General features: G+C 45.5%; 2 protein-coding genes across 2 annotated transcripts; both read right to left on the reverse strand.

Annotated features, from left to right (window-relative positions):
* Positions 1-667: 667 nt before the first annotated feature.
* Positions 668-3,353, reverse strand: LOC123628279 (extensin-1-like). The gene is made up of 3 exons (XM_045537895.1): positions 3,327-3,353; positions 2,643-2,817; positions 668-2,521 (listed from the first exon to the last, which is right to left on the reverse strand). The coding sequence occupies exons 1-3, from the start codon at positions 3,351-3,353 to the stop codon at positions 1,935-1,937; spliced, it is 789 nt and encodes a 262-aa protein (XP_045393851.1). The 3' UTR covers positions 668-1,934.
* CD99 (CD99 molecule (Xg blood group)) lies at positions 3,114-23,161 on the reverse strand. Its single transcript, XM_045537897.1, has 10 exons — positions 23,140-23,161; positions 21,725-21,856; positions 21,494-21,541; positions 20,693-20,737; positions 18,980-19,048; positions 16,852-16,905; positions 15,175-15,219; positions 13,409-13,522; positions 4,711-4,767; positions 3,114-3,536 (listed from the first exon to the last, which is right to left on the reverse strand). The coding sequence occupies exons 1-10, from the start codon at positions 23,159-23,161 to the stop codon at positions 3,511-3,513; spliced, it is 612 nt and encodes a 203-aa protein (XP_045393853.1). The 3' UTR covers positions 3,114-3,510.
* Between the last annotated feature and the right edge of the window lie 445 nt (positions 23,162-23,606).

Genomic DNA, 23,606 nt, shown 5'->3' on the forward strand with positions numbered 1-23,606 from the left:
AAACGGAATAAACGTTCAACTCAAGAAGTCGTGTCTGTGGGGACGGCAGGTGGCAAATTATTAATCCCAAGAAAACAGATGGAAGAAAGTCATCACTTAATGATTGGGAAATGAAGAAGCTAATCATTTTTTTAGAAAATTATTTGGCAAAATGAGAATACTTGAAAATAATCCGTAAAGTAAAATAATGACGACACGACCTAAGATGGATTGAGAAGGTTCTGTGGAGCCTTGGAGGCTGTTGAAGAATTAGAAGCCAGACCTTTGCTGAGATCTATGCGATGGCATTTAAATACCTTAAGGACCCATGCACGACATTCTGGTGAAATCTTTCTGTTCCCCGATGCTGCCCCAGGTGGAAGCTCAGTGCGTACTTGTGGAATAAGTCACAAAGAAACCTATACTGTAGGAAGTCAACTTTTTCTTTAAGAGGTTAGAGATGGGCTCTGATACTAACAATCACCTTAGGGAAAACTATGTAACATTAGTATTCAGAAAATTCATGGAGTATTTTGTTCTGTCTCCTGTTAGCTCTTAAATAAATTTCTTTATACCTTCACTCTCAGAACCATTGGACTGTTTTCTTTATACAAAACTTCCCAAAGAGGAAACAAGGAGTTGTTTTTGCCGCAATAATTGATGATCTGACAAGCCACATCATTTAGACTAGATTTTTCAAAACATCCACTTTTAATAAAGTCACCTGTTTATTTTTACGTCCGTGTGGAATTAAAATGACCAACAAAGATAGACATCCACCCCCTCCCCTAAAAAATAAGGCTTGTTGACATATTATTTCTTAAAAGGATAGATTTATTTGTAAGTGACCCATAATCTGACATACTTTTAAAAAGAAAACCATGTTTTTACTATTCTGCTTTTTTGTGGAATGGGCCATTTCTGTGGATAGAATTACAGCATTTACAAAAATGTCGATGTTATTCACAGAATGATTAAAGATTGTATGTATCTTTTTGTTAATATAAAGCAAGTCGGTATGCAGCATCAGACCTCAAAGACAATCCTCAGCGATGAATTTGGGAGGACAGGAGCCCCATTCTCTAGCTCTGTAAGGAGGCATATGTTGCTCACTGTGCAAGGGACCCCTGGTAGCATCCAACAGGTGTTTGTTGAACGAATAAGGAATGCATGGATAAGATAAATAAATGCCAAGGGTTCTCATCATTTTTCCCACCCACGTTTACAAAGTTTTCAGCGGTGTCAAAGTCAGAAGGAGCCAGAAAGAGCCAGGTGACAGTTCCCATCGGTATCTCGAGATGCCAGGGGCGTGGGAAGGTGTTGCATCCTCGTTGTCTTGGGGACTGGTCAGGTGCCCATCCCTGAACTTGCTGGAACAGTTTCTGAGCTCAGAAGCAGGGAAGACCGACCCCTCCACCCCACCTGTTTCCCCAGGTGAGGCCGTTTGTGCCGGGAGCTGACAGAGGTACCGCGACACCCTACCTTTGCGTGAGGAGACATTCACGTGAAACCCGCTTCCACTACGGGCGGCAGCTCTGAATGCCGTTAGCAGGGACGAGATGAAGCGTCCCCATGAAACTGCTTTTCTCCAGTTAATGATTTTAAGAGCTTTCGGTGAGCCTGCCCGTGCTGCGTGGGGACATACTGAAGACCACCTCATTTTTCAGCGGAGGTGAGTTAAAGATTGGTATCAATCCCATTTGGAATACCAGGGCTTTTGTACTGTCTAAGATGAGCCCAAACTGCAATGGGAGCCCTCGCCAAGCTTGTATAGAAAGACCCCCGGTGGGGGAAGCCCGGCAAGGTAGGCATTCGTTGCCCCTAAATGGGGAAACGTCGTCATGGATGGCAGGAGAGAGGATCGTCTTTCAGTTAATTCCACGCTGTTAGAAAGTGTAGGAGGACATCCTCGGCCACAAAGCAGTTTTACCCCCGTGTTAAGCCCAGCTCTCACGTCAGAATAGTTCAACCTGTGTAAAGACTATACAAACTGCTAACAAATTTGTGGCATTCAACTCATATGAAACCCAAGAGAACACGGGGGAGTATCTGGGTGCTGGAGAGTATCTGGATATGGGGAGTATCTGGATGGGGGGAGAGTATCTGGATATGGGGAGTATCTGGGTGCTGGAGAGTATCTGGATATGGGGAGTATCTGGATGGGGGAGAGTATCTGGATATGGGGAGTATCTGGGTGCTGGAGAGTATCTGGATATGGGGAGTATCTGGATGGAGGAGAGTATCTGGATATGGGGAGTATCTGGATGGAGGAGAGTATCTGGATATGGGGAGTATCTGGATATGGGGAGTATCTGGATGCAGGGGAGTATCTGGATGGAGGAGAGTATCTGGATGCAGGGGAGTATCTGGATGGAGGAGAGTATCTGGATATGGGGAATATCTGGATATGGGGAGTATCTGGATGGAGGAGAGTATCTGGATATGGGGAGTATCTGGATATGGGGAGTATCTGGATGCAGGGGAGTATCTGGATGGAGGAGAGTATCTGGATGCAGGGGAGTATCTGGATGGAGGAGAGTATCTGGATATGGGGAATATCTGGATATGGGGAGTATCTGGATGGAGGAGAGTATCTGGATATGGGGAGTATCTGGATATGGGGAGTATCTGGATATGGGGAGTATCTGGATGGAGGAGAGTATCTGGATATGGGGAGTATCTGGATATGGGGAGTATCTGGATGGAGGGGAGTATCTGGATATGGGGAGTATCTGGATGGAGGAGAGTATCTGGATATGGGGAGTATCTGGGTGGAGGAGAGTATCTGGATATGGGGAGTATCTGGGTGGAGGAGAGTATCTGGATAGAACAGAGTATCTAGATGTAGAGGAGTATCTGTCCCCACATGGCAAGACAGATGTAAAAAAAAAAAAAAAAGGGCCCAAAACAAAAATCTCAGAAATAAAGAACTAGCACTTAGGTTGATAATTTGTCTTCGAGCCCCAGGAAAGGGAATTTAGAGCCCTTCCCACTAATTTCTGCAGCCTTCTTTAAATCCATACCGGGGCAAAGCATTTATGTAAAAATGTATGTGGTTTCTAAATTTCTTTTTATTAGCCTGATATGGAAAAAAAAAAATATCCTCACAAATGCAAGAGATCTTAAAAGCGATGGAAGGCTTACCTTATATTTAATAAAAAAATAAAAGGTCAATGCTGTCATGGAAGTTTCGGACGTGTTCAAGGTACATGTGATCTGTGAATGGCTCAGAGTTCGGGGTCGGGGTACCTCGAGGGGGCTGATATTTGAATTGCAGGGGGACTTGGTCACGGTCAGGTTTTCCCGTCACACGGGAACCCCCCCAAGGGCCCTGTAGAATGCGGTACAAATCCCCCCTGGGACGTAAAACTCATCGTTAGTAAACATCGCCCGCCCAGAGGCAAGAGGCAAAGCGCATCTCAAGATTAACACGGAGCGTCTACCAAAGGCCTCGCTGTCTCTGCCCGGCAGGTTGCAGATGTTTAGGATCCTGTTTCGCAAGGCTGGGCTGCTTTCTCGGACGATCATCTTCTATTTCTCTAAAAGAGTGCGTTGAACTGTCAACAGCAGAGAGAAACGGAAGTCATTCCTGGTTCCCCAAACAGACACACGCACGTGCTTCTTAAACGCTGCAGGAGTGGGTACACGCTATTTCTGTATAAGAGAACTGAGCTCAAAACTCACCGCCAAAAAAGCAAAATCCTAAATCTAGAAAAACCAACTCAGTAAATTTCACTGAATGATCCTGTACCCAGCTAGAAAAAATGGTTACCGCAGGAAACCGGGAAAGAAAACAAAAGGAAGGCGCTTTCTATTAAAGACTTCTCCGAGACACTAACAAATATCTACAGTTGACTGAATTTCAGAATAAATTTTCTAAATGAAATAATGTGGTTTTTAAAAATTAATTTACAGCAAGGTGGGGCTGAGATTTTCTGCTTCGTTCACGTTAAGTTTTAGAACTTTATTTTGCGTGACAGTTCTAAAACTATTTTGGAGGGAGAAGGTGGGGTTTGGATAAGAAAATTAACGACAATGAGATTTCGCCTTGGAATTTGCTGCCGGGAAGACCAAACCTTTGGTGAGACGGGACCCCACCCACAGATAAACGCCAGCATGTTGGCCATGAAGCCAGACACCTTCACAATGCAATGTGATATAGGTTAAAAAAATCTCCCTCCTAGATTGAAGACAATCGCTCGTTTTAAACATCTTTCCCTGATTTGAAAGAGCCACTCAGCTAGACCCGAACTTTCCATATAAGTCTCTATTTTTTTCAGAATTCAAAATAGTTTTGAAAACTTCACTAAAAACCCATCTCAGGGCAACAGCTGTCCTATTAAATAAATGCTGCCTCTCTTGGGGACTGGAGTAGGTTTCCACCTTGCAAATAAAGAAAGAAAGAAATGCAGTTTTTAATCAATATCGTGTTCAAGAGAGATGTAGGCATATTTAGGTCTTGTTTGAAGACTCCGGCCCCGGGGAGTTTATATGTCGTCTCCTAAATGAATCCCCTCAAAAGCAACGAGACGTAAAGGGACATGTTTAACGGCAGAAAACTGCATTTGAGGGTGTGGGCAAGACATCCTAACCCTAACCGTAACCCCTAACCCTAACCGTAACCCTAACCCTAACCATAACCCTAACCCTAACCCTAACCCTAACCCTAATGCAGGGTGCGCGGGTGAAAGGAACAAAATGGAAGCCCTCCCCCGTCCGCCCCGTCCTTACCGGCCGGCTCTGCGTTGGTGGTCCGATGGTTCTGCAGGTCCACCTCGCCTTGTTCCGCTGGAAACGAGAAAAACAAGACCCGGAGAGGCTCAGTATGGCAGAGATCGCCCCCCCCCCCCGTGAAACACATTCGGGGGTTCCTAAGGATGACGCTCCTAGCGCTGGGACCACAATCCTGAAACCGAAGACCCTCTGGGGACACCACGTCTGTCTGACACGGTCCCAGTGCTCACAAGTGGGGACTTGGCTGGGGTTTTTCTACACGTGGTCCAGGAATTAGGAGAATCCGGTTTTCTTTCTCTCTGTTTTAACGGTTGCTTTCTTCTCCGTACACACGAACATGCGCGTGGAGACCCCCTGTCAAGAAGGATGCTGTATCTGTGAACACAAGATGCTGACTTCTGTCTGTCTGCCCCCCAAACTCAGCAAAAAATAAATAATAACAATACATGAAGGGAATCTCTGCAGATTAGCATCTTTTCAGTGCCTAGAACTGCAAAGGGATATTTTTTTTTCCCTCTTCCACCCTGAATCCAGCATCTTGCCCAGAAAGTGGGGTTAGAGGAGGGGGATGGAGTCTGAGACCACCAGGGGCTGCCCTGGTCATCGGGGGACAGGAGGACCACGGGGGCATCGTGTAGCCTGGTGGGCTTGTTCACCCAGCATCCCTCCGCCCCCACCCCACGTCATATCTTGTTTTTATTTCCACACTTCTCTTTTACAATTTTTCAAACATGCCCCGATGCAAACACAGTATCTCCCCAAATGCGCTCGGAGTAGCTTCTCTTCCGACACAGAGCCTGAGCCAACAGCACTGAAAACGCGTAAGAGATGCACAGATAAAATACATTTATTTCTTTCCAGCATGGTTGGGAAGGAGCGCATACATGAGGGGCAGGCTTGTAACACGAAAGGAACCAGCACACGCTCACGGATTCGGTGGCCATGCGCTGCCTGCTCACGAGACTTTCATATTTGTGAAACCGCGGCCGTCTGTGCTGAGAAACGCGTATGTGTGCCTGGTACAGTCGCACGAAATGTGCATTAAACCAATTCCGTGATCGAAACCGCTCTCCCCTGACCACTGCACGTCTGCGTGAAGAGGCCACAGTTGTAAGATTTTTAAAAAAAGAAAGAGAGAGAGAGAGAAATATCCAAAGAGGAGAGTGTTCAGAAAGGTCTGTGAAAATGTCGATCACAAATGTCATTTGTCCTGCTGGCAGAAGATTGTTAACACAGGTGAGAAAGTTGAAATCTGCATTCATTTCAGAGGTGAAAGAATATATCCCTAGCAAGGAAAAAGAAAAAAAGCAACTGCCCAAAATAAAAAGGCAAAAAGATACTATCTTTACTCTTAATGTTACGAAACATTATTAAAAGTCTGGCTACTTTTAAGGTGGGAGAAAAAAGTCCACAGAGAACAAGAAAGTATCACGAGAGCAAAACTAGTTGGGGCGAGAGTTCCGACAGCCCGGACCCCTCAGGAGGAGAACGGGTTCCTTGGGATGCGCCATCCACCCCCCAAGCCCCCGGGTCACCCTCCCGTCAAAACTCAGAGGACCAAGCGCACGGAGGCTCAGAATCCAACTTAAAACAATTCTCAGGACTTTTTTAAAGGGCAATAACCATCTGTAGCTGTTGGAACAGTCCAGCAAAGCCATGGGGCTGGAACGGGTCTCTGCGCTCTGTGAACACACACACACAGACACACACACACGCACGCACACACATTTGTATAACACGCACTTGGGACCAATCTGTAGCACACACCCGGGGACCCCTGACCAGCAACCTCTGCTCTTTGAGCAGAGTTAGGGCTGACGTTTCGGGACACACACACACACACACACACACACACACACACACACACACACACACACACGGATTCGACTCAGACTTAGTCCTGGGATCGCTGGGAACAGGCTTCTTTGGGTCAGAACTGAGAAACCTTCAGACACATCCTTCAAAGAGGAGACTTGACAGTGAGCTCTGCGGGAAGGGGAGGGGCCCTCCCCCCCCAGGGGACCGTGTTTAGGGCTCGCGTCATGATGAAATCGCCTGTCCTACCCGAACCACCACTCTGCCGCCAGAGAGGTTATGCTTCATTTCTGCAAGAGGTGGAAATAAGAAAAATAAAAGGAATAAAAAACAAAAGAGAAATTAACAAAAAAGGAAAAGTAAAAGGGAAAAAAAAGGAAAGACATAAGAAAAAAAAGAAATAAGTAATAAGTAAGAAAAATAAAGAAAAAAGAACTAAGAAAAAATAAAAAATAAAAAAAGTAAAAGAAAAAATAAAGGCAAGAAATAAGAAAAAATGAATAAATAATAAGTGAAAGAAATAATAAAGAAAAATAAATAAGAAAAAATAAGTAAAAGAAACAAAAAAGGAAAGACACAAGGAAAAAGAAATAATAAGTAAAAGAAGGAAGAATAAAGAAAAATAAAAAAATAAACAAGAAAAAAATTAAAATAAGAAAAGTAAAAGAAATAAAAAAGAAAAAATGAATAAATAATAAATAAAAGAAATAAGAATAAAGAAAAGGAAATAAGAAAAAAGGAGGCCGGGTGTGGTGGCTCACGCCTGTAATCCCAGCACTCTGGGAGGCCGAGGCGGGAGGATCACTCGAGGTCAGTTCAAGACCAGCCTGAGCAAGAGCGAGACCCCGTGTCTACTAAAAAAAAAATAGAAAGAAATTATCTGGCCAACTAAAATATATATAGAAAAACTTAGCCGGGCATGGTGGCACATGCCTGTAGTCCCAGCTACTTGGGAGGCTGAGGCAGTAGGATCGCTTAAGCCCAGGAGTTTGAGGTTGCTGTGAGCTAGGCTGACACCACGGCACTCACTCTAGCCAGGGTAACAAAGCGACACTCTGTCTCAAAAAAAAAAAAAAAAAAGAAAAGAAAAGAAAAAAGGAAACAAGAAAAGTAAAAGAAATAAAAAAGGAAAGAAATAAGAAAAAAATAAGTAAAAGGAATAAGAATAAAGAAAAAATAAATAAGAAAAAAATAAGGAAAAGAAGAAAGAAAAAAGAAAGAAAAGAAAGAAAAAATAGGAAGAAATAAAAGAGATAACAAAAGAAAAGAAATAAGGAAAAATAAGAAAAGCAAAAGAAAGAAAGAAATAAGAAAAAAAGAAAAAGAAGAAGAAATAAGTAAAAGAATGAATAATAAAGAAGTAAGAAAAACATAGGAAATAAGAGAAGTTAAAAAAAGAAGGCTTGTGCCCAAGACCAGGACGCTGGCACTGGGAAGGGCAGGAATGGCAGTGGGACGCACACGTGTCAGGAGGACCCAGCACACCTTGCTCAGGCGTGAGGAACATCGGACCACCCACCCCTTCCGAACAGACCTTACAATGAGCAGATCGTGAGATCGGGGGGCTATTCCTACACTCATTCGTCTATATTTCCCCCAGGAACTGAGACGTGTAACTATTTGCGCCAACAGCTGGGAGGCAGAGCTGAGAACTGCAGCTCTCCGGGAAACAGTGAGAAATGCACCGTAAATCCCACCCGGGGTCTGTCCTTCCACCTTCCTGTCCTGGAAGGCAACACCCTCCCGAGGTCGGCTGTGCCCCAGGACGCCCAGGGCAGAGGTGGCCGCCCGGCTCGTGCCCTGGTGAGGGATGGAGTCCATGGGGACAAACGTCATGAATGCAGGGCAGCTGCCCACCCTGTTTCTTTATGTTGCATTTCAGTTTACAAGAAAACGTCTACGTTTCTCCTCGTTTTCCCAGGCCACGTGTGCGGTACTATAAGGTAATGTAACATGATTTAATGCAAGGAGCCACCGTGCACCGGGGAGGGCCAAGGCTCATGGGACTCGAGGCGTGTGCGGCGAGGGGACCGCGTCCTGGTGGTGCCTGCCGGCAGGAGGGGGGCAGCGGCAGGTGCAGGGGCTGCGTCTTGGGAGACAAACGGTTAGCGGTCGGGACACTCTCGGCACGCACAGGGCTCTCCGCTCACCCCTAGGTCTTCTAGGCATCTGGAACGCAGGGTTGAAAAAGAGAAGGAAAACAGTAATAAAAAAGTAAACTTGGGACAGGTCTGCTTCGGATGTGTGTGTGCCGGGGCCCCGGGCAGCGGCGGGGAGGGTTAGAAGGCCATGCTCAGGGCACAGAGGGAGAGAAGGCAGGAAGAAGGGAAGGAAGGAAGGAGGGAAGGAGGGAAGGAGGGAGGGAGGGAAGGAGGGAGGGAAGGAGGGAAGGAGGGAGGGAAGGATGCAGGGGGGAAGGAGGGAGGGAGGGAAGGTGGGAGGGAGGGAGGGGGTGAAGGAGGGAGGGAGGGAAGGAATGAAGGAAGGAAGGAGGGAAGGAAGGAAGGAGGGAAGGAGGGAGGGAGGGAGGGAAGGAAGGAGGGAGGGGGGAAGGAGGGAAGGAAGGAGGGAAGGAAGGAGGGAGGTGGGAAGGAGGAAGGGAGGGAGGGAGGGAAGGAGGGAAGGAAGGGGAGAGGGAGGGAAAAAAGGAAGGAGAGAAGGAAGGAGGGAAGAAGGGATGGAAGGAAAGAGGGTGGGGAGGGAAGGAGGGAAGGAAGGAAGGAAGGAGGGAGGGAAAGAAGGGAAGGAGGGAGAAGAAGGAGCAGGAATGACTCAGCCACCTAAAACCTCCTGAAACCTGCAGTCAGCCCAGGACGCTGGTTCACAGCAGGCCGTGGGCCCGAGAGCACAAGGATCTGCCACCAGACACAGAAGGTCACACCGCAGTTAACACCAAGTGCAGACAACCCAAAGCCGGGCTCCATGTAGTTAGTGGCCCGATGTAGTTCCTTGAAGCCAACACACACACACACACACACACACACACACACACACACACAGACGTGGCCTGCGAGCCCACGGGAGCAGCGGCTGAGACGGGCCCCCGCTACAGATCCCCTGCAGAAGCGAGAGCCAGAGCTGTGCACTGCGCCACAGATGTGTTAGTACGTGAGCTCAACACGGCACCCTGAGAGCTTTGCAGTAACCGCAGGGCGAGACAGCAGGCGTTGGATCCAGGCACCGGGTGCTAGAGACCCTCGCCTGCCCCCACCCACCTGCTCAGACTAATTTTGATGCAAACTTAACACACACCACAAATTTCAACGCAACGACCTCGTCCTGGAAAACCAGGCTCTCTGCCTATATACACACGGCTGCTCTTGCAGAGTGAGGGTTTCCCGACACTGTGCATGGTTTGCTCTGGGACTGTGGCGTGTGGCACGCACATCCTCCCAGAGAGCTCTCCAAGCTCAGCGACAGAGACCTCTGGGTTTGCACGAGTTAAAATCTCGGCACCAGGGGTCAGACCCGTGCAGCAGCCTGTGCACACGCCGGGGCTCGGACAGCTTCGTGTTCCCCGGGCCACGGTCCCACGTCTCAGTGCCATCGCTGCTCACGGAACCATGTTGCTGAGACGAGCCATCCAACTTGCTTCCCATTTTGGGTGTAAAAACCCAAATGTGCATCAGAGTAGTGGCAGAGAGATGCTCTTTTAAAAGAGTCGGGTTCTTGGTGTTTGTAGGACAACGCCTGGTTTTCCTTCTGCGTTGGCCTTGGGCGTTTATAGGGCTGCAGACCACAGTGCCTAATTATGCAAATCTGAAGTGCCAGCCTGCTAACATTGTATTTTATTTTACTTTATTATATTTATTTATTTGATGTTATTGTAGTCATTTTATTTATTTTTTAAAATAAATTTATTTACTTATTTTATATTATTCATTTAATTTATATATTACAATTTTATTATAATTTTATTTACATGTTATAGTTACTAATTATATTTAATTATATAATATATAATGTATAATTATATTTATATTATATTATAATTGTATCTATATATGACAACTAATTATATATGTATGTATTTATTATATATTATACATCACATATATTCATATAATTTTTTATTATATGTTACATAATCATTAATCAATAAATAATATAATTATTGATTAATAAAATATTGATGAGATAATCAATAATTTATTATTGATATCGAATATCAATAAATCATTAACATAATTATTGATTATAATTATTAATTATATAAATAATATATAGTTAAATGAGATAATTATATTTTTATTTTATTTCATTTTATTGATTTATTTTATTTTATATATCATAACTATATTAATATGTTATACAATATTTTACACATAAATAATATATAATTGAATTAAATAGTAGTTTACATATGAATAATATAGAATTAAATATTTATAATATTTTTATATATTTATTTTAATTCATTTTATTGATTTATTTAATATATCATAACTATATTAATATGTTATATGGTATTTTATATATAAATAATATATAATTAAATTAAATATTATATATAAATGGTGTATAATTAAATTAAATAATTATAATATTTTTAATATTTTAATTTTGTTTATTTCATTTTATTGATTTATTTAACTTATTTTATTTATATATCATTATTAATGTTATATAATATTTTATACATAAATAATATATAATTAAATTAAATAATAATTATAACATGTTTTTATGTTTTATTTTATTTATTTCTTATTTTATTTTATTTTATTTTACTTGCTTGGCCTTCCCGTGTTGTGCATTTACAGAAGATCGAGACAATGAATGCCGTGAACACTAGAAGGCAAACCGAGGTTTACAGTTGGACCTTCTGTTAATTTGGCCTCAGAAGAATAAAAGATTGTAGAAAAATCTCTTCGTCAGCACAGGTTGAATTCTGGACTTCCCTAAGCTTATTCTTCAGGAAAGATGCGTTTATTTTTTGAAACAATCTAAGGAAACCATCGCTAACGGGTGAGAGCTCTCCTGTTTTTTTTCCTGCCCACCCCACCCCTGCAATGAAGGCAGAAAATACTGCAAACCCAAAGCCAACCCTGGTGCTGGGAAGAGATAAAATATACAGCAATTATTTCTTTTCCCTTTTCCCAATTCTGTTTCCAAAGCTTTGACAAAGTCAAGTCCGCTGACACTCGCGGGTGCTCTTGCAACTTTGTCTCAGGAGATGAATATCGAGTAGCACCCCCAGATCCTACGGGTTCACAAATCCCACGGACCAAGGGATGAAAATGCTTTGCGACTCCAAATCCAATGTGGGTCGACCTCAGAGATTCTCAGGAAATTATAGGGCTGAGACTTCTCTTTAAATTAGAGATCACTCAACATTGCCTGGAATTCTAAAAAGACCTAGAGAGTTCCAAATAAAATACCTAAAACCTTGTGCATCCCTTGCTGACAGAGAGGGCTTCCTGCTCTCCTGGTTGCGTGCCATGCTGGGAGTTAAACGGCTTCCGGAAAATAAAAAATGTGATGGGAAAAGGTGTTTTGTGTTGTTTTTCCTCCTTGGTTCTAACCGCAGGTCTTTTATGGGAATCTCCTTGAACGTGGGCATCTGTCCCTGTGAGCACCGCTCGACGCTGATCATGTGATCACCGCTCAACGCTGATCATGTGATCCACCAACCACCATGGCCCGAGCACCTGCCAGGTGGAAGACCCATGTGTGGCAGGAAACCCCACGGCAAGAGGAGGGATGTGAACCCCAGCAGGCTGCTTTTAGGTCTCTGGATTCCAAAGCTCTTTAGGATTCTCAATTTCAAGCTATAAATAATGTTTGCTGATGTCAAATCCTGCAGTGATGGAAGATTTAGGGTCAACTGCACCCCTGCAGTCTAACTGCCTCTCCACCAGCATCTGTTTAAATCTCCCAGGAAACCCAACGTTTGGGGGGGCTTGAGAGGGATGTGAGGTCAGTGGACCAAGTATGAATAAGGACTTAAAGTCACAGGTAGGGTGACACATCCACACCCCCAGCAACTTGGGAGCCCCCGGGAGGCTCCTCCAAGGCCAGGGTTGGTGAGACCTCTGCAAACCATGCGGGTTACTCGCTCCACAGAGAAGGGAAGCCCTGTATGGGCCGCTCCGGAGATGCACGCACGTTAGCTGTGTTCAAAAGAGCAGGACTTACGGACTTCAAGGCAAGTTGTAAATAATTCAGGGACCTTTCAGTACCGAGGTCCCCAAAAGCCCCGATGGCAGAGCTGGGATACCGGTGGAGGATGCAGTGTGTCATCGTCCAAATTCCCTTTTCAACGCTACATCCCATCCAAGAACGTTCCTGGGTCCCCGGGCACCTGTGGGTGTTTGGTTCTAGCACACGGAGAGTTGGCCGTGCTGGGTTTTGGTTTTAACTCTCTCCCGTGTTGGATTGGAGAAGATAATGCAGCAAACCCCGGCGTGGCTCCCACCCTCATGATGAGGTGTGCGTCGGGGATTGTGCATAAGCATGAATAAACCGTCGCAGTGAATGCATCTGACACAGCATGGATAAACTGTCACAGTGAATGCATCTGACACACCATGAATAAACTGTCACAGTGAATGCATCTGATACTCATGCTCTCTGGGGGGACCCGAGGAGGCTCTCCCCACCCGGCCACCTCTGACCCTCACAATTGTTCAGCGTTGGCACCACCCGTTTGTTACATTCTAGACACGACACCCGAGCGCTGGGGCGGTGAGTCACTCGCAAACGTCCACACGACGGAACACAAGGCGGAGCAGCGCCAGGTCTGGAGCCAGACGCTCTGATGCCAGAGCCTGAGCGACTGGAGGAGCCACCAGCCACTGTGCCCGTGTCACATGCCAGCCGGCCTTTTCCACGCAGCGCCGTTTTCAAGCCAGCCACGCCCCCAGGAGAAGCGCCTTACCATTCTCTTTGAAGCACAGCTTCTTCTTCTGGTACGCAATGAAGCTGGAGATGGCTCCGGCCACAGCGACCACCACGGCCCCCACGATCCCAGGGATCACGCCAGGGGTGTCCGCTGCGGGGGGGAAAGCACAGAATACCGACACTGAGACGCCCGTGGGGCAGCCGGCGGACAGAGACAGTCGGTTTGAGATCATCGAGGTGCCCCTTTTTCCAAGGGGAGAACCCCGGGCATTGCACAATTCCAGGGAAAAGTAACGGAAGGTCTCCCAGCATGTGCCGGGCTGCATGGGCATGAGAGGCAGCCAGGTAAGAGAAGAAACTTAGCAGAAGCAACACGGAAACAAAGAGAAAGAGAAAGACAGAATTCGAAATCAAAGCGCAGGTATGAGGAGTTGCCCCTGCAGGAGCACACAGGATGGTCCCCGAGAGGTCCTGGCTGTGCGGCCGCAGCCCACATCCCACCCCGGGGAAGCAGCAAAAGGGCTCAACCCCCAGAGCCGGCTCCGGAGCTGCACACACTTCCTCCCAGACATGGCTCCAGACTGTGTTCATGACCAAAAGAGCCAACCACGCGGCATTCCCAGAACCAACCCCCAGAGTGACACCCAGAATGGAAACTAGTTTGCTGGGAGCCTTATGTTCAAGCCACACTGGGTGAATATTCAGCCTCCCAACCTCACCCTCCCCGGATGGGCTTGCTCTCCTGCGGATACCCGGCTTTGCAGGGTGCACGGAGCGAAAATATCCCTATGGGGTGGAGGTGAGAGAAACCTCTCTCTCTCTCACATACCCCTGCTCTGATGACGCTGTCTGCAATATACGTGGACTTGATTTTCTACATTCATCGTGGAAGAAGCGTCGTCTACTTACATACTCGTAAAATCCAGGGCACAACTGCCAAAACTTAACCATCCCTCCCTGACAAAGTGATTTATTAAACATTAACTCTGTATGGGAAGTCCAAGAATGACAACCCTAAATAAACATGCCGGACACACATTTTCTTACGGTATAGACTTTCAAATGACCATGCTGTGCTAGGCGAGGACAGCAGGCAAATTATTACTTCCTTCCGAGAAAGATTAAAAAGCCAAGAACTGCATCCACAAAATAATAAATACATAAAATGGGGGGAGGCTGGTCACGTTTCTTTTTCCATGAACACGCATCAAAATTTTAGGAATCCACGTTTTGACACTCACTAAAACAGCAAATAGGTATTAAAATCTCTGGCCAAAGAAATATCACATTTATAACTTTGACTCCAGCAGTACAAAAGCAATCCAGGTAACCGAAACATTTGTACGCATGCAAGAATCTGAAAGAAAAGTAAATAATAATAAAAGAAACTCCTTTGTTAAAGGAGTTGCTTTAGAAGCAGGGATTCTGCCAGAAACAGAGTCCTTGCAAATTTTAGGGACACGAGATACTAAAATATGCAGCTACTGTCCTTCCCTTCTTTTCTCTCACTCCTTTCCTTCCTCTTTCTCTTCTTCCTCTCTCTGTCTTTCTCTCTCCTGGTTTCTTTTAATTTTTAAGAGAATTTTTTAAACCACTATTTTCTTGTTCCTCTGAAAAGGAAAGACATGAGATGAATCACTGGCACTTTGATGTCAAGAGCACACAGACTCTTGGAACCAAAGGGGGTTGTCCACATGGACACCTCCAACCGTCACTGATCAATTATTATCAATCAATCAGTCATCCCCAGTGGGGGCTCTGGACAGGTGGCCGACAGGACAGCAGGCACGAGATGGCACGTACCCTGTTCCTCCTCATTCCTGGGGCTTCCACCACCACCACCACCTCCTGCAAGAGAAAAGCAAGACCGGGTGACAAGTTGCACCAGGACGATTTTTGGTAAAGGAAAAATTCATGGCAAGCTTGAACTCCCTGGGAGCTGGGCTTACGGAGTCACCTTCGCAGAATGGCCACAGAACCAAGGAGGTCACTTTGCTACTGAGGGCTCCTATTCAATTATCGAGCAGGGACCCCCCTCTGTGTGGGTCCAAATCATGGGGAAACCAGGCTCAGCTCCTGGCTCAGACCACCCTCCTACAGTGGGCAGGGGACCCAGGGAGTCTGTCCCCTCTGGCAGGACTAGGGTGCAATCCCAGCCGGGACCTGGGAGCCCCCCGCACACCCCACCCATAGCTACAGAGGGATCCCAGACACGTCCTGTCCTCTCTGTCACTCTCTTGCTGGTGGTCACTGCAGGGTGTATCCTTTTCCCAGATTTCCCCCAAGGCTAAGAGAGGCAGTGCCAAAACCACCTTTGCTGTTTTTAAAATTTCACACCAAAAACCAATATTGATAGATATTTATACGTGGTGTAAAGCCAATGCTTGCATAATTATAAAATGATTTCTGCAAACCTTGGTCCAGCCCTCGGTAAGGTGTAGACGTGTCAGAGCCTTTAGTTTCCTTAACATCAGCAGTCAGGTTCCGTGTATGGCACACAGGCACCACGGTATGCAGCTACAGAGCTGGGGTGCTGCCTGTCACACTATACGGGGTGCATGTCACACAGCTACAGAGCTGGGGTGCTGCCTGTCACACTATACGGGGTGCATGTCACACGGCTACAGAGCTGGGGTGCTGCCTGTCACACCATACGGGGTGCATGTCACACGGCTACAGAGCTGGGGTGCTGCCTGTCACACCATACGGGGTGCATGTCACACGGCTACAGAGCTGGGGTGCTGCCTGTCACACCATACGGGGTGCATGTCACACGGCTACAGAGCTGGGGTGCTGCCTGTCACACTATACGGGGTGCATGTCACACGGCTACAGAGCTGGGGTGCTGCCTGTCACACAGCTATGGAGCTTGGGTGCTGCCTGTCACACTATATGGGGTGTATGTGACGCAGCTATAGAGGAATGGAATTGAACTATATAGTAAACATATATCTATATATAGTATAAGTGCCTACTATGTATGATATAGTCTCATTATGGGTATGTAATTTTATATATACTTATTTTTTATATTTATATATTGGTTTGAGTGGTACTCTAATCTAAAATTATATAGTGGGGACAGAATGTCCACTTTTCAATTGTCACGCTGCCAGCTCGGGTCCTTTGGTCAAGTCACACCACTTCATTCTCAGGGCTTTGATGTCTACATGCATTAAATAATATAAAGTAAACCTCCCAATCCACAGGGGAACACAGGTGAGTGGGTGGGTGAGGAGAGAGCTGAGAAGCGCCTGCCCCCGGCCCTCAGCCCCCAGGGAAGGAGGGCAGATGCCGCGCCCTGACCTCGGCTCCCGGGGACCGAGCCTCTGTGGGGCAAGCGTTGCTTTTCACATCAGCAAACCACACAGCTCCCAGGAGATTGGCAAACATCTCTCTGAGTTCACAGACCCTCCTGTGCTTGCAGAGCAGGTGGATGTTATGAGAATGAGTCAGAACACAAACAGATAACGGGGGTACCTGTGTCATCTCCGCCTGAAAGTCCGTGATCAAGATCATGATCTGAAATGTCACCTATGGAAAGGAAAACGCAGTGTCAGCTGTCATACTGGAACTTTCTGGGAGGGCCCCATTGTCTTAGAGTAAAAAACAAAACTAAATAAGGAACAACGTTAGACTCCAAAGCAGATCTAAAAGGACCCAATAAGAGTACCCCTGCATAGAGGGAATCTTTCAAAAACATAACTGCAATTCATTGCCATTCTATTTCAAGTCTCTTAAAATTAGTTTTACCAAAACAAACAAACAAACAAACAAACAAACAAACAAAAAACTACCATTAATATTAAACCTGACAAAGATGACACTAAAAGAAATGGAAATTTCACACCAATTCTTCTTTCTGATAAATATAATACAACAATCCTAAATAAAATACTACCTGGCACAGAGTCATTGCACCAACAACCCTAATTTTTCACCTGCCTGTTGGGGGTGGAGTGTTCTGACCACCCCTCGACTCCGGACCCAGCCAGGTGACTTAGTTTGCTGCTGGGATATGAGAAAACGTAATACAAATGATATTTCAACACAGCTTCTGTTTGGGCTGTGCTCTTGTCCCGTGAGAACACGCCACCTTAAGCCACTAGACAGATGGAACAGACACTTGCGGAAGACCCCCATCATCCCAAGCAAAGACCACCCCAGACAACCCAACCCCGGAAGACCCACCAGCTTACCACCAACACATGAGAGATTGCATTTCATCTGAGCCACCCTAGACTCATTAAAAATAATTTTTTAAAAAAGTATGAAGCCACTGGGTTTGGAGATGGCTTGTTCCGTAGCAGTAGCTAACTGATGCATATCAACTTTAATCCATCAGTTTATGAAAACCTGCTATGACTAAGTAGAGTTTACTCCATGAGAGCAAGGACATATTTTATATAAAGGCATCTTTCAGTAGACTTTGTCACATGCATGGGTTAAAAGAGAAGGACCATCTCTATTGATGACACATGCATCATTCACATGATGAAACTAATGTTTACTCCTGTTTAGGAAAAGAAAGTAAACTAGAATAGTGAGATGCTTCCTGAAATAACAGCTACCTTTAAAAAAAGATAATGTCTTATTTAAAGGTGAATCTTTTGGGGCTTTTGCCTTAAAGTCAGGATTGAAAAATTTCTGTTCTCTTCATGCCATTTGAAGTTGCCCTGGGTTTTCTAGCAAAAGCAATGCAAAAATCCGAAATTTTTTTAAACAAAAAAATAAACTGCAAAGACAAGGTATAAATATAAAAAGAGGAAATTTTAAAAAATCATTTGCAAATAGCATCACTGTTTTCTTTGAAAAGCTAAGAAAGGAAGCAAAAACAATTAAAATTTCATAGGGATTTATCATTAAATGGGCAATCAGGAAGAGTGTACAAAAATCCTCTGTATATTATAGAAATAAACACAAAAACAGTGAACATAAAAATGTATTCAGAGAAACAAATAAAAACAGGGGAAAAAACATTTTAAAAATACATTTAAAGAAATTTTTTTAAAAATGGCCAAGACAAAACAGGCACATAGAGAAATCAAATCCGAAGGAAAAAACCTGCAGAATTGTAAAAGATTCAAATGAAAATAAAAAGAAGATTTTATTTTTTTCCCAAGAGGGACAAAAAGAGACAATGACAAAATGATTCTGAAGTTAACAGGAAAAAATAAATAAACAAAAAAGCGGGAGCCCCACACAAACATAAAAGATACAATAAAACCAAGAGAACTTTAACATCTTGCTCGTCAAATAATACTTTAAAAAATATTCAAGGGCAAAAAAGGTTTTAAAAAATAACACTGGCTTCTCTGTGGGGAATAAACAAATAGATATTTTCCTCCCTATCAAGTCTATTATTTAAAAATCTCATATTCGATTTATTTAGAAGTTCCATAAAACCTTGGAAGTAGAATCAGCAAATCCAAACCAAAAATACATTTTTGAATGCTGCGTTTTCCAGGTAGCCGAACGCTGGAACTACCTACACAGGGAGTGAGCAGTGAGCAATGCCAATCTGAAATCACCTCCTCTCAGCTGACAAGGACATCACTGTACAAAACACAACATACAAAGAACCCACGGTGGGGTTGGAGGCTCTTACCGCTGGAACCAGGTTGGTTGGGGTTCGGATTCGGCTTGGGCTTGGGTGGGTTAGGCGGTGCCGGGTCATCTGTTTGTCAAAAGATGAGAATTGCAGTTGTGAGTGTTTTGCAGTAAAGAGAATGAAACATCCGTTTGCGCACAAGGCAGTCTACTGAACTGTCAGGAATTGGCGATCGTCCTTTGTCCCAGGAGGGACAGCCGTCCACCCAGCCTCCCGCCAACGTCTTCCCATCACCCTCCAGCTACAGCCCTTAACTTCAAGCGTTTCCCATAGAGAGCAAAGCAGGTGTGTGTTGAGCCTCAGAATACTGAGTCATAGAAATGCCCCCTGTATTTTTGGAGACAAGATTTGATTTCAGAAGTCAAATAAGGCTTGCCTTAAAGAAAAAAGAAATGTGTTAGTTCAAAAGCTGCCTCGTCTCAGAAGGCGTCTCATTGGTCAGTAACAGCTGCACTTCAAAGAGACAGCTGTAAACTGGGCCTATGGTTCTCACCTGTTTTGAAAGACAAGGCAGGCCTCTTCCTAGAGCCATGGGTTGCCGGAGCTGGCAAGGCCCCCCCGGAGATGAGAGCTGATCAGAGAGCTATGCTAATGCCCACGCCGGGCCCAGAAGGAGCCATGCGGTTAAAGTAATTAACTCAAAGCACAGCTCATGTTGACTTCTGAGATCATCTCTGTCCCCAAGAACACAATCACCGGAGCCAAGATGTCTCTGGTTTTTGCTAAAGTAATAGCCTTATCAGAAAACTTAGAAGTTTGCCCCAAGAAGATTTTACAACTCATTGTTCCCCTAGTTAGAGTTAGTTGAAGGATCTGTAGTAGCCTTTTAGAAGACTTTGACCCTAAAGCAAACTGCCTGTTAGCATGCGAATTCCCTTGCCCTTGGCAACGGGAGCCTGTATCTACCCTATATAACACCTGTGTGGAGTTTCAGTCAGGGAATATTTCTTCGCGGGAGAGAACTCTATCCATCCGGATACCCTCCTTATATCTATTTTCATAAACCTTTACTTTATAAACTATATCTTTGGCTCTGTGTATTATTATCATTATTTTATTTTTATTTCTGTTTCCTACTATTTTTTCATCCTTTGCGATGACCCCTGCCTGGGAGACCTAATCGGAAGAAAAAACCTCTTTGCTGGGAGCGTAGCTAACGCCCTGCAAACTGGCGTGGTCAACTTAGAGACCTGATCCGAAGAAAGAGAAAAAAACCTCCTTGTGGGGAGCGTAGCTAACTCCCCGCAGGTGTGCACAGCAGCTACAGAATGTCCCATGTGAAATGCAAATGCAGGACCCGCTGTTCAAACTGCATTAAGAATTTCCCGGAGGCAGCAGCTTGTACTAAATGGATATGGTGTCCTTGAAAACTCGGAGCCCTGTGTGACTTCAGACCCCACACAACTAGGAAGGCAGTCCGGACACAGGTAGTCACAGCTGCCTGAGGTCATTGCAAAGACTGTGAGAGTTTTAAAAACAACAGCAAGCACGCTGGAGGAAAAAAAAACAAAACCCCCAAACCCCAACAACAATGACAAAACAACAACAACAAAACAATGATACACTTATTCCCTCGGTTTCCACAGCAAAAATGGGCCCCAGTCACCATTCCCAAGAGACAAGTCTCTTTGAAATGATCACAGTTCGGTCACAGCTAATAATTCGGTGTTGGCAAGGTGGCAGCAGAGGAGATTTAAAGGAGTTACTCACTGTGTCCTCCACCACCCAGGGCATCTTCTAAGTTGAAATCGTCCCCTGGAGGAGGGAAAGGCATCGTTAATACTAAAGTTCCGAGTGAACAGGGAAGGACCTTGCAAACAGACAGAGAAAACACCGCATCCCACATCCTGTGCTGTCCCATCATTGCCTGCCAAGAAGTCCCCGATGGTCTCTCTGGGATAGACCCTAAGAGGGAGGGACAGAAAACTGTGACCTGAGCTGAAACCCTACGGAGGAAGACCAATAACTCAGCAGAGCTGTTCGACGTTTTAAAAAAAAAAATCAGACAGTGTTGAGATAAGACAGCAATGACGTCACTCTGGCCACCATTTTTGCTCTGGGAGTCTATCCACCAACTGGCGTGATGCTTGCGGGATGCCACGATTTGTCCCTTATTCCTGACTTTTATTTGCAGGGGTGGCACAAGACCACATGGCATGCATGTCCTCGGGCTGAGATACGTGTCACCCACAGGTTATTTGGGGAGCTGAGCCCTGAACGTCTTCTCTCCCAGGTGGGGAACGTCCCAAGACAGACCAGCTCAGACCCTCAGAGTAAAAGGACACAGAGATGTTGTCAAAATATCCCAGAAAAGCATCAGCAGCCGTTTCTCTCACGGGGATCCCGGCAGGAGACTGTCACCATGACAGCACAATTCAAAGATTAACCCCACCAGACCCAGAGCCTTCAAATGACCCATCTGTCCCTTCTAGGGTGTCTCAGCCCTGCCCTGCTGTCAGGGACCCGGGATTTCCTCTCTCTCTTTGCATAGCAGGAGAGTTTGCTTCTTACCAGAACTGGGCTTTTTCGGGGGTGGAGTGGGTTTCTTCTCTCCATTATCTAAAGAAGAAAGACAAGGCTGTCAGTAAGGCTCGCAGCTGGGGAAAGACCCCCAACCCGCTTTGGTTGTTAAGGACGTTGCATTTCCTTAGAAATAGCTGGAGAATGTTTTTGGCATCATTTATCCGCCCCAGCCCGGACGGTGGCCGGGGTGTGTGGGACGACTCTTCAGCCCAGACGGACCCACATCAACAGGCACAGGGGCCAGGGTCTTGAGCGAGGCCCAGAACCCCTTCCCCACCCCCTGACGCTGAATGGGGCTAGGAGTGAAAGGTCCACCACGAAGCCAGGAGAACGGGAGGTTTAGCACAAAAACTGAACGTGGAGAGCCCGAGATGCAGGCATGAGGAGGGATGACGGGCCCACGGACGAAATGCGGTTCATCTTTCTCATGTGAAACACATTCCTGAGACCCTCCCGAGACGCCCCCTCTGGGAATGGAAGCCAAACAGGCTGGCAATGCAAAACCAAGGACACCTCCTGCTATAGGAAGCACCTGTTCCCACTGGCCAAGAAGGGGTAGATGGTCAGGGAAAAGATTCTCTCCTTTGTTGAGTTAAAAAAAAAAAAAAAAAAGTTAAGAAATGGGTCCTGGGTTGAAGAGTGTCCCTGCAAAACCCACATCCCCCCCGGAACCTCAATATGTGACTTTGTTTGGAAATAGGGTCTTTGCAGATGTAATTAGTGAAAGATTTGAAGATGAGACCATCCTGGATCAGGGTGAGCCCTAAACCCAATGACAGGTGTCCTCCTAAGAGACAGCAGAGGAGACACGGATGCACACGAGAAGCCACATGGAGACAGAGGCAGAGGCTGGAGTGATGCGGCCACAAGCCCAGGGATGCCTGGAGCCCCCAGGAGCTGGGAGAGGCAGGAAGGAGCCTCCCCTGGAGCCTGCGGAGGGAGCGCGGCCCCGAGACACCTGAGTCTCACACTCCTGGGCTCCGGGACTGGGAGAGGACACATTTCTGTGGTTTAAGTCACCCTATTAGTGGTACTTTATTGTGGTAGCTGTAGGAAAAAAACCACAAGGGGAAGGTGATATCTAAGCCAGAATAAGAAGGAATTTCAGCATGAGCTTTGGCTGAAGGGAGGGAGACAGGCGGGAGGGCAGGAGAGAGGGTGGGGCGTGGGGACACGGAGCCGTCCCTCCAGGAACTGGGGTGTGTTCACCCCATGAGCACCTTCCTCAAGCGCCTGGCACAAGTGTGAATTATTCCACTGGGGAGGGTTGATTTACCCTAAGGACGACGGCACCATAGATTAGCACAGTGACCACAATGAGGCCTGCTTCAGTGCACAGACATACCTCGTCCTACTGCATTTTGATTTCCTGAGCTTCCCAGATACTATGTTTCTTTACAAATTGATAATTTATAGCAACCTCGTGTCCAGCAAGTCTGTGGGCACCATTTCTTCCAAAACCACGTGCAGCACTTTTTAGCAACAAAGTATCTTTTAATTAATTAATGCATGCACTTTGCTTTCTTAGACATAATGCTACCGCATACTTAATGGACAATAGTAAATTGGAAACATAACTTTTCTATGCACTGGGAAACCAAAAAAGAATGGTGTGAGTCGCTTTCCTGTCTTACTGTGGAACTGAACCCAAAACATCTCCGGTGTGCCTGTATCCACTACATGAATATAACATACTTATGTTGTTTTAAAAAATGATCTCATTGCTTACCACCGAGCGCATCAGACAAGTCAAAATCTTCACCTAAGAGGAAAAAAAGAGAGTCAGATTAGAAATAAGGAAAGGTGAAGGTAAATTGGAAAATTATGAAGATTAAAAAAAATGGTATGATATTTTTCTGAGTTTGTGATATCTGTGGGATTTAAAAGAACGACTTTAGAACATTTATAATGTGCTGTGATTTCTCTTCTCATCCTCAAGATTCACTTGCGTGCCTGAAAGTAAGAAGACATTAGCCTATGTTTTAAATAAATGCTGACCTTTGAGTTTAGTAGAGATTAAAAATGCAGGAAAACACAATCATTTGGCACGTGCCTTGTTCTGAAAAAGCAGACCCTTTAAAACAATAAGAATTTCCAATAT

The sequence above is a fragment of the Lemur catta genome, chromosome X (genome assembly GCF_020740605.2).
Source record: "Lemur catta isolate mLemCat1 chromosome X, mLemCat1.pri, whole genome shotgun sequence".
In the NCBI taxonomy this organism is placed as follows: domain Eukaryota; kingdom Metazoa; phylum Chordata; class Mammalia; order Primates; family Lemuridae; genus Lemur; species Lemur catta.

Bases quoted from the DNA above. Each gene is read 5' to 3' on its own strand.
- CD99 (XM_045537897.1), bottom strand. From the start codon at position 23,161: ATGTTTTGGGTTCAGTTCCACA. The intron at 21,857-23,139 runs GTAAGACAGGAA...CTCCACGTTCAG, and splicing joins GTTTTGGGTTCAGTTCCACA to TTTTTGTGCTAAACCTCCCG. The intron at 21,542-21,724 runs GTCCGTCTGGGC...TTTCTTCTTTAG, and splicing joins CCCTGTGCCTGTTGATGTGG to ATAATGGAGAGAAGAAACCC.
- LOC123628279 (XM_045537895.1), bottom strand. From the start codon at position 3,353: ATGAGTTTTACGTCCCAGGGGGGATTT. The intron at 2,818-3,326 runs GTACCGCATTCT...CTCTACATCTAG, and splicing joins TTACGTCCCAGGGGGGATTT to ATACTCTGTTCTATCCAGAT. The intron at 2,522-2,642 runs ATACTCTCCTCC...CCCCATATCCAG, and splicing joins CAGATACTCCCCATATCCAG to ATACTCTCCTCCATCCAGAT.